Source organism: Mauremys reevesii, linkage group 4, assembly GCF_016161935.1.
Source record: "Mauremys reevesii isolate NIE-2019 linkage group 4, ASM1616193v1, whole genome shotgun sequence".
NCBI classification, from domain to species: domain Eukaryota; kingdom Metazoa; phylum Chordata; order Testudines; family Geoemydidae; genus Mauremys; species Mauremys reevesii.
Window position 1 is genome coordinate 109,648,045 of NC_052626.1, and position 13,891 is coordinate 109,661,935.

The 13,891-nt window shown below is 42.8% G+C and overlaps 1 protein-coding gene across 1 annotated transcript in view; it reads right to left on the minus strand.

The window, feature by feature from the left end:
• LOC120403968 (mucin-5B-like) overlaps positions 1 to 13,891 on the minus strand; it is a 69,862-nt gene that overhangs the window by 35,738 nt on the left and 20,233 nt on the right. Inside the window, exons 14-15 of the mRNA XM_039535990.1 lie at positions 10,629 to 10,723; positions 3,293 to 3,419 (exon numbers count right to left, since the gene is read on the minus strand). Of these exons, the coding sequence (XP_039391924.1) occupies positions 3,293 to 3,419; positions 10,629 to 10,723 (222 nt within the window). The remainder of the gene's footprint in view (positions 1 to 3,292; positions 3,420 to 10,628; positions 10,724 to 13,891) is intronic.

The following is a 13,891-nucleotide window of genomic DNA, read 5'->3' on the forward strand; positions in this document are numbered from 1 at the left end:
GAATAGGTCAAGTCCTTCCAGTTCTTCCCAGGAAAGACTGGGGCCTCCCTTGGATAGAAGGTCCTATCTGTTTGCTGGATCAGAAAGCAGGGCCTGAGTCAGTTTAAACTCACACTATTTTACCCAAATGTCCTTTCTTTGTCTGTTGGTATCTAAAGCATCCAGTTTGAACCAGTATATGCAAGCCTCTCCAGGTGGTGGCACCCCTCTGGAGGTGTTATAACCTGAGAGAACTTACCTAATTCCCCCCACCACACACACACTGTTCTTTGCTGCTGGAGGAGCTGTGGTCACCCTCTCCCATGAAATTACATACAGTCCCTGGCCCACAATGATCCATCAACTTAGTACAGTAAGATCTACCAAAGATATGAGACTCTCTAATTAGGAGTAATTTGAAAAAAAAATTAACACTATTATTGTACATGTGAAGTTGAATGGGCAGCGGCCAGAGAACTCTCTGCTGATGACATACTGTTGCCAAGGAAACTACATGTAGGTTCTAGAAGCTTTCTGGAGAAGAATGGAAAGACAGAATGACTCTTGTAGCATCCTTTGGGAAAAAGAGAAGCAAAGTCTTTTGGCTTCTCTGCATGGACTGAAAGGCGAAGTATCAAGTCTAACAGGGCTCAGTTATCCTTCTGAGCAAGTGGAAGACTGATCAAACTGCATGGGCTACTGAGGAGTGGCATCTTCCAATCTCTACACCAAGTATGTGGTAAAATAACCTTGGCTTACACTGAGAGGTAAGTGGCTCCTGCCATTTTTGCTCGTGCCAGATTATAGGGAAGAGCCAGAAAGGTGGATTTAACCATAAGGTAGGGCAGTGCAGTGTCCTCTGCGGTTATTGGTCAGTCCAGAGGCCTCTAAAAGGGAGTGGGACGTGGTGGTGTTAGGCAGTGCAGGTCAGTTGGGCCAAAATTTGGAGCCATCGGAGGGACAAATGCTGCTCCATCCTCCTGTCTTTGCTGCATAAGTATCTAATTCAGGGATTAGAGCTCTACTGTGAGGTTTTCCGAGAAGATGATGTTTGATTATACTATTCACTGTTAAAGATGTGTAACCTTTGAGGTTTGAACTGCCTTGCATCTGGCTGCAGTCCTGTCCTTTTTTAATATCTCTGCAGTATCTGAAAGAGCCTTGGAAATCAAAGCAGTGTAAAACACCAGTGAAATGGAGCACAATCTGGCCTATTTACTCATTCTCTCATGAATAATGCTGCACAACAGACTTTATTCTTAGCACTGGTATGTTCCCAAAAGGGTACTTATTCTTCTTTAAACAAGTCTGAAGGCAAAGAAGTATTGTGAAAGTTGAACAATCAGTATTTTTTTCCCAGCGTTAGAGGGTAAATTGGGTATTGTTTGAAGCTGATATTACCAACTTCATCATGAGTGAATGGAGTTTTGTTTCTTAAACCAATGCTACAGCCCTCTCCTGCTTTTCATAATGTAGTTTCTAACTTTTGGCACACACTGAAGTGCATCTTGTTCTGCAATTCTTCACCTGTCAGGAAAGCTTTCAATAGACGGACACTGTATATAATACATACAGCTGTATATTTATACGCCAATCAGATGTAGAATACACTGTGTTCCTTTTGAATTACTGTACCAAAAGTTTGTTAAATTGCTTGTACCGTAATTTTAAATTCTTTCTACAAGTCACTACTCTAATTACATTGTTTACCACATCTGGAAAATTCAAGTAGCCTCAAAGGCATGTAATTAACCAATAGATAGACAAACTGTAGTAGATCCAAGGGGAATCTAAATTGCATATATACCATTATCTTATGATTTTATATTCAGATGGGTTTCCAGTCATGAAATCATTCTTAGGAAAAATGAGAGATTTTCAAAAAATGCTGTCAATGAGCAGCTATTCTCAGACCAATCACTTGGGAATTATTGCAAACAAACCACACTTATGATAGCAAGAGTTAATCAAGTGAATCCTCTGATCATCAGTGGAAGAATGGCAATGCAGAAATAAAAATTAAGGTAATGGAGAAAACTTAGTCCCCGAGTGTCGATCCTGATCCAGTACCCAGTGGGGTCAGTGGAAGGTCTCCCATTAACTTCAACAGTGAATTGATCAAGCCCCAAAGGAGTAACCCCATTTAGCAAAAAGAAGTTTGTGATGTAATATATACCCATTTAAAAGCATAAATGCATTTATCCATATATACCCTCCAAAGACCATTGAAACGGTCTATAAGAGACACAGCTATCTAGTAGTAAGATCAGAACACTAAAAACGAGGACTCCTATATTATTCCTGTCGATGCTACTGACTCGCTATGTGGCCTTTTGAAAGTCATTTAATCGCTTGGTGCCACAGACTACCTATCTATACAATGGGGATATTAGTACTTAAATTACAGGAGAGTTTGTGGGCTGAATTAATTAATATTTATGAAGTAGGTTATGCTCCTCAGATGATATGTGCAAATACACTTTTTGCAAGAAACTGTTACTTTAATGTAACATAAAACAAATCAGTTTAATTAAAATGATGCAAGTTTGTATATAGGTAAGGACTGGTGTAAAGGTAGATGTTGTCCGTCAGAAACTGACCAGAAATGGATCTTATGGCAGCCGAGACTAAAATATATTGGAAGTCCCTTTGTATTCAGAGTTTGCCTAATTCCTGCCCATGCTATGCCTTGATTTAGCTAAGGATATTAATCCCTCATGTTCATGAATGATAAATTCATCCATTATTCCCATAGAAAGAACACACGAGGTCAGACCCTCACCTGGTTTCAATCAGCGTAGCTATCTTGACTTCAGTGGAGCAACATCAATTTACAACAAGCTGAGGATATGGCCCAGAGTATGCTTCTATCCCAGGGGTAGGCAACCTATGGCACGTGTGCCAAAGGCGGCACGCAAGCTGATTTTCAGTGGCACTTACACTGCCCAGGTCCTGGCCACCGGTCTGGGGGGGGCTCAGCATTTTAATTTAATTTTAAATGAAGCTTCTTAAACATTTTTAAAACCTTATTTACTTTACATACAACAATAGTTTAGTTATATATTATGGACTTCTAGAAAGAGACCTTCTAAAAATGTTAACATGTATTACTGGCATGCAAAACCTTAAATTAGAGTGAATAAATGAAAACTCAGAACACCACTTCTGAAAGGTTGCCAACCCCTGTTCTATCCTATTTCTAAGATACCTATCACCTTGGCATGTGAGCACAGAACATAGTTGTTTCAACAGCGTAAGAGCTCCAAAAAAGTGTTCTCCTGTGCATATACACATATTAATATGTTACACATACCACAGACCCCAAGCCTCCAGCCTTTCAGGTGTACTCCTCTTGCAGCACAATCTCTGGAGTATGTAGAGAGCACGCTACACAGGGCCGCTTCACTCTTCTCAGCATTACAAGTGTCATAAACACAGTTCTAGGCAATACACAAGGAAACTGATATTATGATGAGAGCCCGAGCAGCAGAAACAAGGAGCCATCTTAAATATTTATATGATCATAAACTCGTTGCCAGTGAGACTTAATCCTCAATATTTGAAAGCCAAAGAATGTTCCTTTTTTGGATTACAAAGTGAACAAATTCAACTTTATTATGGGACAGTGTTTGCAACTTTTAAGGTACCCAGATTATTTCCTCCTCATAACACACATTTGGTTAGCTGAGACTGAAACCCTGATCCTCCCTCTTAAAAAACACAGCCTCTACCACCGAGCTAAAACAAGAGCTCTGGTAGCTATCACCTACAGAAGTACCCTTATGTTCTTTCTAAGCGGCAACCAGTCAGTAGAAGGCAACATACACAGACAGTGGCCATGCCTGCTCCTGCTTATATTAATGGGAAAAGCTCCCATTTGACATCAGTGGGAGAATTGGGCCAATAACTCTCATTGAAATCAACAGGAGCAGCAAAATTATCCAAAACAATAATTAATTAATTGCAACCTATTTTAAACATAGCTGGCCCATGAGTTTTCAATGAGATTTAATAATTTGGAACATTTGAAAGGTAACTTACAAGCCATTTTTTAGTTGGACCCAAAGGCACATTGGATAAGTCAAAGTTAAAATCCCAGGTGATTTCTAAGTGACTTGTATAAAAAAAAAACGCTAGAGGGTTGTTTTTTTTCAAATTTTTCAGAACCATCTGTACCTTCAGAATAAAAATGGCCATTTTCAGGCCAAGTCAGTTTTTCCATATCATAATTACAGAGGTGTGAAATCAGGGCTTTCTAAGGACAGTTTGTTGCAATTTTAATAGGGAGTGGCTAATGTCTTCACCACAAAGAGTATGATATAAAAGCCGCTGATGTTGAGTATATTCTTTTTTTTAGATCTGAATTTTAAATGAAGTGTGAAGCCAAGATGTTTCAGAAGCACTGAACTCTTTCTTGGAAGATTTCTTAAGTAACGTGTTAAATTACCTTCTTGGTATAAACAATGTGCGCAGAAAGCTAGTGTCTTACCTCCATCTATTCAGTTTCTTTTCTTTAGACTTTAATACCTACAAGTCTTATCATTTCACAATGAAAATGAGCTAGCACCATTTGTGGCAAGATATCAAACTAGTTAGTTTAAATGCCTTGCTGGTTACTAAAGCCCCAGTCCAGCAAAACACTGAGGCCTATGCTTCACTTTAGACATATGAGCAGCCCCATTGACTACAATGGGCTATGCATCAGAGCTCATCAGCATTTTTTTCATTGGAATCTTTTTGATGAAAATGGGTCTGTGATGTTGTCTAATTAAAATATAATCATGCAAACCATCATTTCTACCATTGTTATATAATTTCAATGCATCTTATACAAAATATAACTCATGGTCAGAAAAGGTTAAACAGCTTGCAGGTTGAATGACCCCAAGGCCAACTTTAAAGTCATGTTAGAAAGGTATGTGGATGGTAATTAGGGCCATTCACGTAAATAGGCTAGAACTTTGAAATGCAAACCTATATTGTTAGAAGTTAGAAGCAATACTGATTATGTGTATCTTAAATGCTAGCCAGGTAAACAGACTGTTCCTGTATGTCCCTATAACTATTAATTCAGAGATCAAAAGGGAATATTAACATTTAGATGAATCTTGGATGAATGATGATAGTCTGCCAACTGGATAAATTGTCCTATGTTAATTTGTGTAACTAATTACTAGTGGTGTTTAGGAAACAGAAGGTTACATCAAAAGCCTATTGTTTACCAAGGACTGTATGGTCAAGAGGAGGCTAGAAAACTGTATAAAAAATCATTGGGTCCTGATTCTGTCCTCTCAGATCTGCTTGAGGCTTCATACAGGGGAAGCTTAGGCCACAAGGACTGAGCTCCCAGTTCTAAACTGGAACACCCTGCAATGACATTGGACTATAACCTATGGACTATTTCTGAAAGAACTCTTTGCAACTACAAAGCTCACCATCTCTGCTATGAATCTGAACCTTAATGAATTGAACCCATGTCTGTATGTATATTGATCTTTTAACCGTACTCTCACCCTCTTTTCTTTTTAAATACATTTTAGCTTAGTTAATAAGAATTGGCATAAGCATGTATTTGGGTTAGATCTGGAATATTCAATAACCTGGGAGATAATGTCTCCAATCATTTGGGATTAGTAGAACCTTTTCTTTTATATGATGAAATAACATTTTCAGAAATCATCATATTTGACGAGGGTACCCAAATGGAGGCCTGAGGCTGGATCACTTTAAGGGAACTGTGGTGTTTGAACTTCTGAGTAACCAGTGAGGTATAACAGAAGCTGTTTAATGCTGGCTTGGTAAATCTAACTATTGAATTATCCACCAGCTTTGGGGTTTGTCTGCCCCATTCTTTGTAGTTCACCCTAATTGAGTGACCACAGCTGGCCCCCACTGGGACCCCGGTCACAGTGGCGTAGTAGTGCTAGGATACATATTACCACAGGTTAATTGGGTTCTTGGATCAGAACCACACACTTTTCAAAAATTAATTTTGATATTGGAGAGTTTAAAGGTTAAAAATCAGTGAGTGAGTGACCCATGATCAAGAGCCCGACAGAAAAAACCTGGAAGAATTGTGCTCACAGAGGGAGTTGTCTTTTAAGAAAAAGCCCCAGAGCAGGAACTGAAAAATCTGTTAATTGCCAGTGATAAGGAAGTAGACCCAGCAAAAATGCTTGCATTGAGAAACCAGCAGCAGTTTGAACATGAACAAAAAATAGCTGATATGAAAAGAGAAGCTGCTGAAAGAAAGAAAGAAAGAAAGAAAGAAAGAAAGAAAGAAAGAAAGAAAGAAAGAAAGAAAGAAAGAAAGAAAGAAAGAAAAAGAAAGAAAGAAAAAGCCCATGCAAGGCACATGGAATGGCTGGCTGCTGAGGAGAGGGTTGCCAGACTTAAGATCCAAATAAAAAAAACCAATGGAAGAACAGCAGAAGCTGTATCATCCTGAAAAGCCATCTCCTCATAACAACAAAGATGGGGATAGAATCTATCCAGTTTATAACAATGTCGGTATATTGTACGAGTCTAAGCAGTTGTCTGTGTGTAACCAAATATACCCCAACACTGCCACCTTTTATGTAAATGCTTTTACTGTGAGCCAGGGCCGCCCAGAGAATTCCGGGGGCCCGGGGTCTTCGGCGGCGGGGGGCCCCCGCTCAGGGGCGGCTCTAGACCCCAGCGCGCCAAGCAGGCGCGTGGGGCGGCCCTTTCCCTGGGGGGCGGCATTTGGCTCCGGTTGAGCTCCCGCAGGCATGCCTGCGGCAGGTCGACCGGAGCCCGGGACGAGCGGGTGCCGTGGTCCCGCGGCTCCGGTTGACCTGCCGCAGTCATGCCTGCGGGAGGTCCAGCCGAGCCGCGGGACGAGCGCCCCCTCCGCAGTCATGCCTGCGGGAGGTCCAGCCGAGCCGCGGGACGAGTGCCCCCTCCGCAGTCATGCCTGCGGCAGGTCCACTCGTCCGCGGGAAGACGGGAAACACTCCAGGGGCCCCGGAAAACACTCGTGGGGGCCCCTGCGGGACGCGGGGCCTGGGGCAAATTGCCCCTCTTGCCCCCCCCTCTGGGCGGCCCTGCTGTGAGCTCAGATAAAGGTAACACCATAACATGTGCAGAGAATGTAAAAATCAATGGTAAAAGCTGTTTAGGGCAAATTACAGCTTCTAATATCACTCTTGTTAAAGCAGATCTTGTCAAAAAGGAAGATTACTTACCCAGATAAGAGTGTTAATAGTGTAATCCTCTATGAGTAAATGTAAATGTGCCTTTAGCCAAAATCCACCTTGAGTGGAATGGTGTTAAACAGGAAGTTATAGCTGGTGTAAGGAAGTTATTGCCTAAGGATCTTTTGATTGGCGATGATATTAAAGCTTTGTTCAGTCAGGTTGACATAAACCAGTCAGAGGAAAGAAATAATCCTAAACCTGTGTCAATTAGGGGCAAGGACTTGCCTCTGGAGCGTTTCCTCGAATGTTTGTCTGAAAAAGAGAGCTGTTTATCTGTTAAAAAGAGCAGTTTGTCTGTAAATGATGTTTCTGAATGTCTGTCTAGTATCTGAGAAGTGAATCTGGAATTAGATAAAGCACAAAGAATACTCTTTGGTCAGGAAAATGTTTCTCTAGAGCAGATTAAAGTTAATGGTCAGGTTAAAGCCCTAACTGAGGAAGGAAAGGGTACATTCTTGGGGAGTAATGGATTGTTGGCTAGTAAAGCTTGTAAAAGTGAGCCTAGGCAATGTAAAAGTGATTTGCTTAAAGTAGATCAGTATGAGCCACTGTCTGTGGAAAGCAGAAGTTTGTTTGTTGGAAGTGGCAACTTGCCTGTTAAGGAAGCTGTCCCACTATCCGAGCATTTGTCTGTGAACAGCCATAAGTGCTGGTACAAGGGAAATGATATCCTGAGCTGTTTGTCTGTTAAAGGAGAATGTTTCTCCAGCTCTTTTTTGCCTGTAAAGCAGACAGAAGAAGCCTGTCAGCCTATGATGGTTGACAATTTATCTGTTGACTCAGAGTTGATTCTGGATACAACTAAAGCCCAGAAAGGAAGAGATCCTAAATTTGTGTCTGCTAGGAATAATGACATTGTAACCAGGTTCATCCAGCTAATGTCATAAATAGCTCCCAGAGACCAAGCAATTCTGATGCTTCTATTTTGCCTGTTGCTAGTGTGTTGCTGGGTAAAGATATGACAACCTTGTCTGATCAGGTTGATCTCATAGCCAGGACATAAGGAACGCATAAAGGTGATTTGACTATGTTGCCCACGGACAGTGTGGAAACTTGTGATAAGGAAGAAATGGTTCCTAAGCTTGTAGTTGTTGAGCAAAGAGAGCTGCAGGGGAGAAAACACTTCTAACCCTTTGACTATGAAGTCTACCAGCTTACCTGAAAGCAGGGCCAGATTAACCTTTTGTGAGCCCGGCATCAAACATATTTGTGGGCCACCATGGAGGCAATGGAGCATGGCGCAGGAAGATCAGTCCCCAGAGCAAGGGGCCAGCCAGAATCAATGGGGCATGGCATGGCAGGGGCGGCCCCGCTCCACCCAGCCCAGTGCGAGGGCGCTATTTACAAACCGGTAGTTGCCAGATGCACAGTGGCCCGCTTGACCCTGTGCTGCCAGCATGCCCCTTCCCCTCGGGGGCGGGCCCATGCCACACCACACCTCCCACACCTTCGCCCAACAATTCCCCAACTCCCTATGGCCAGAGTCCCCCTAGACCCACTATGCCCAGTGCTCCCCCAGATCTCCCCCACAAATGCACAGCACCCTGCACAATACCACCTCTGCCCAGAGCCCCCCTGCCCACAGCCCCACCACAACTGCAAGTGGTGGGTAGGGGGAGCCAGCAGGGTCTCGGGGTGCAGTGCAAGTGGAGCAGGCCGGTGCCCCTTCTGAGCATGGGCCTGGCTCCATGGAGCCACAGGCACCACTGTAAACCTGCCAATGCCTGAAAGGGAGTTGGGTAAAAATCCTCCTAATGTGCCCGAGGTGATTCTGGATGTAAGTGAAACTCAGAAGGAGTTTGGTTATTTGTCTGTTGTGCCACAGTCTGTTCTGGACACAATGAAAGTTCAGAAAGAATCTGTTGCAGTTCATGATATTGCAGAAGGAAAGGAATTTCTGGGTGAAATCTTTGAAGTTTGTGAGACCTTAATAGCTGTGCCTAGGGAGGGTGAAAAGGAATTGCTTCTTTTGACTCTTAATGGGACATTGTTGATAGTAAACAGTCTCTCTTCTGAGGAAAGTGTGTTGGTGCCTAATGGCCAAAGTCTTTCAAATAAAAATGAATCTACTGAATTTGCTTTGGAAAAGCTTGTGTGGATAGCTTAAAGGAGGCTTCATTAGCTAATATTGGAAGTGAACAGACTATGTCTCAGGTTCACGGAAAAGGCTGGATTCCTGGCTTTACACAGCAAAGCAGCCTTATGAATAGACCTGTAGTGAGACGGCCTGGCTCCCAGCTGCCCCAGAGAGGGACGAGCCCCTCCGGATGCCAAAGTGTGGGGAGCCACTGGAGCCTGCGCCCGCCCCCAGAGGTCAAGGCACAGGACAGGAAGTATAAAAGCCCAACCCCAGGGCTCAGAAGCTGCCTGGCCGCCAAAGAGGCCAGACGCTGGTGCCCTAGCTCCCGCTGGGGAGACTCCTGCCGCCTGTGACCGACCCGAGGACTGGCCATACCCATTAAGGCCGGACGCCGACCAGACGCCGGAGAAGCCAGTAAGCCTACCGGTGAGAAGGGACCCAGAGGAGCTGCCCAGCTTACCACTTGTGGAGTACGCCGAGGAGCCCATGGTGCTCGATGCCATAGAGGATGCTGACCAGATACAGGTACTGCTAGAGGGGGAGGTCGGAAGTAGCCCGGGGGCAGCCGACTCTAGTCTGCCTGTGGCACACCCAGAGCTGATGTCAGTGTGTTGTGGCCAGGATCCCCACTGACACAGCAGCAGGTCGCCTGCCACTGTCAGGGCCCCGGACTGGGACGCAGTGGAGTGGGTGGGCCTGCGTCCCCCCTGCCACCCCATTCACGGGTGGCAGTCTCCCCCTTGCCCTGACGCTCAGGACCAGAAGCCTGGGCTTTGCTCTTGAACTGCTTGTTTGCTGCCCTGCCCTGACCTAGAGCCTGGGCTTATTACTGAACTCTCTGCTCAGCCCCTGCCTGAGAGTCTGAGCCCTGAAGTGTTTGTTTGCTGTCCCGCCCTGACCTGGGCGTGTTACTGAACTATTTGCTCAGCCTCTGCCGGATGGCCTGAGCCATTGACTGTTTCCTGCCACACCAAGCTAATTCGCCGACTCACCGGACTTGTGTAGTGAGGCAGCATGGCTCCCAGCCACCTCAGAGAGGGGCGACCCCAACAGCACACACCTACAAGACCCATAGACACTTGGGAATTGTCATGTGATTTCTTAGTAAGTTCTAATGCATCTGATGCCTTGTGGGTGCAGAAATTGGCAGTTGAAAAGCAGCTGTGTCCACAATAGAAAAGAACCAAAAACCCAGGCAGAACATTCTTAAACTCTTGTTTTGTTACTTCCTCATTGGCATCGGTGCATTTAATTTTAAAGAGCAAGTAGAATACAGCATGTAATCCCCGCCTGATCAGAATACATTTATGGCAGGTCAAGTTTTGGACTAGACTAAAACAATTCCTTACCTTGACATATGATGCGGGATCTACAACGGAATGACAGGAAGCAAACACACCACTTGTGTTAGACAGAAGTTCACACCAGTGCTGCCCAAATTTTTCTGAAAGGGAAAATAAGGATAAACTGCCCAAAGTCACATATGCAAATTTATAATCTCCCTCTTTCTCAATGGGCTTTACAAATCTCTAAAATGTTTTTCATCTTGAAGATATTTTAAGACATTCAGGTAAGAGTGGAAGGAAATAGTAGACAATCAGAAACCATAGTGATGAGTGTGATTAGACTGATAGATATAGTGGACAGACAGTTAGCTATTCCCCGGTCTGAACATTTCCATTTGCTACTAATATCAGTCCTGTGGTTTAGGTTTGCAGGACAGATGTTAGAATGCATTTTTCTCATTTTAAGCGTTTTTTTCCAATCGCTTCCAAAGACATGATCGAACTAGCCATGTGATCACCAGCAAACTGTAGATTTCCTAACACACAGTGGCAGTTACCAGGGCAGATGTTGCACTGAAGCCAAACTGGGAGTTTTGGCTGCAGATAGGTACAGCTTGTTCAGAAAGGACAGGCAGGGGAAAAGGGAGAATGTGTTGCCTAGTATACCAAAGATGTATACACCTGCACTGAGGTTGAGATAGAAATGAGAGGCAACCCTGTTGAAAGTCTCAAGGTAAGGAAAAAAGGAGTAAAAACCAAGGGTGACGTTATGGCAGGAGCCAACTATAGACCACCTAACCAAGAAGAAGAGGTGGATGAGGATTTTTTTTTTAAACAACTAATAAAATAATTGAAAGCACAGGACTTGGTGGTGATGGGGGATTTCAAATACCTACACATCTGTTGGGAAAATAATACAGCAGGGCACAGATTATCCAACAGGTTCTTGAAATGCATTGGAGACAATTTTTATTAAAAAAGGTGGAGAAAGCAACTAGGGGAGAGGTTGTTCTACACTTGATTCTGACAAATGGGGAGGCACCAATTGAGAATTTGAAGGTGGAAGGCAGATTGGGTGAAAATGATCATAAAATGTTAGCGATCATGATTCTAAGGAATAGTAGGAGGGAAAATAGCTGAATAAAGACAATGGACTTCAAGAAGGCAAACTTTAACTCAGAGAACTGGCAGGTAAGATTTGATGGGGAGCAAGTCTAAGGGAAAAAAGAGTTCAGGAGAATTGGCAGTTTTTTTAAGTAGACATTATTAAGAGCACAAAAGCAAACTATCCCAATGAGTAGGAAAGATAGAAAGTATGGTTGAAGACCACTCTGGCTTAACCAGGAGATCTTCAATGACCTGAAACTCCAAAAAGAGTGATACAAAAAGTAGAAACTAGGTCAAATTATGAAGAATGAATATTAAAAAAAACACACACACAAGTATGTAGGGATAAAATTAGAAAGGCCAAGGCACAAAATGAGATTAAACTAGCTACGGACATAAAGGGTAACAAGAAAACATTGTGCAAGTACATTAGAAGCAAGAGGAAGACCAATGAAGGGTAGGCCCATTACTTAATGAGGAGGGAAAGACAATAACAGAAAATGCAGCAATGGTCAAAGAGTCAAATGTCTCTTTTGTTTCATTTTTTACCAAAAAGGCTACCAGTGTTTGGATAACTAACATAGTAAATGTCAGTGTAAATGGGGTAGAATCTGGGGCTAAAATAGGGAAAGAACAAGTTAAAAATTACTTAGACAAATTAAATGTCTTCAAGTTGGCAGGGTCTAACAAAATACATCCCAGAATACTTAAGGAACTGATTGAACAGATCTCTGAGCCATTAGTGATCATCTTTGAGAACTCATGGAGGACAGGAGAGACCCCAGAGGATTGGAAAGGGGCAAATATAGTGCCTACTTATAAAAAGGGGAATAAGGACAACCCAGGGTATTATCGACCAGTAAGCTGAATTTCCGCATCCAGAAAGATAATGGAGCAAATATTCAAGCAATCTGTTTGTAAGCATCAGGAAGATAATAAGGTGATAAATAACCGTCAACATGGATTTGTCAAGAAAAAATCATGTCAAAACAACCTGACATCCCTCTTTGACAGGGTAACAAGCCTTTTGGATGTGGGGAAGCACTGGATGCGATATATCTCAACTTTAGTAAGGCTTTTGATACTGTCTCATATGACCATCTAGGGAAACTAGGGAAATATAGCCTAGATGAACCTATTATATAAGGTGGGTGCATAACTGGTTGGAAAACCATACTCAGCGAGTAGTTTTCAATGGTTTTCAGTCAAGTTGGAAGGTCATATCATCTAGGGTCCTGCCTGGATCTGTTCTGTGTCAGGTTCTGTTCAATATCTTCGTAAATTATATGGTTAATGCCATGTAGAGTACACTTATAAAGTTTGCAGATGATACCAAGCTGGAACGGGTTACAAATGCTTCGGAGGACACGATTAGCTCTCAAAATGATATTGGCAAACTGGAGAAATGGTCTAACTAAATAGGATGAAAGTCAGTAAGAACAAATTAAAAGTTCTACACTTAGGAACAAATAATCAATTTCACAAATACAAAATGGGAAATGACCACCTAGGAAGAAGTACTGCAGAAAAGGATCTGTGTGTTACAGTGGATCACAAACTAAATATGAGTCAACAATGTAATACTGTTGCAAAAAAAGCAAACATCATTCTAGGATATATTAACAGGAGTGTTGTAAGCAAGACACGAGAAATAAATCTTCTGCTCTACTCAGCACCGATAAGGCCTCAACTGGAGTATTGTGTCCAGTTCTGGGCACCACATTTCAGGAAAGATGTGGACATATTGGAAAGTCCAGAGGAGAGCAACAGAAATGATTAAAGGTCTAGAAAACATGAGCTATGAGGAAAGACTGAAACAAATGCATTTGTTTGGTCTGGAAAGAGGAGACTGCAGGGAGATATGATAAAAGCCTTCAAACTCTTAAAGAGTTGTTATAAATAGAAGAGTGATAAATTGTTTTCCTTACCCACTGAGGACAGCACGAGAAGTAAGAGGCTTAAATTGCAGCAAGGGAAATTTAGATTAGACACTAGGGAAAGCTTCCTAACTGTAAGGGTAGTTAAGCCTGAAACAAATTATCTAGGGAGATTGTGGAATCTCCATCAGTGGAAGTTTTAAAGAACAAGTTAGATAAACTCCTCTCAGGGATGGTCTAGATAATACTTAGAACTGCCTCAGTGCAGGGGACTGGACTAGATGACTTATCAAGTTCCCTTCCAGTCCTACACTTCTATGATTCTGTGATTCTATGGAATGC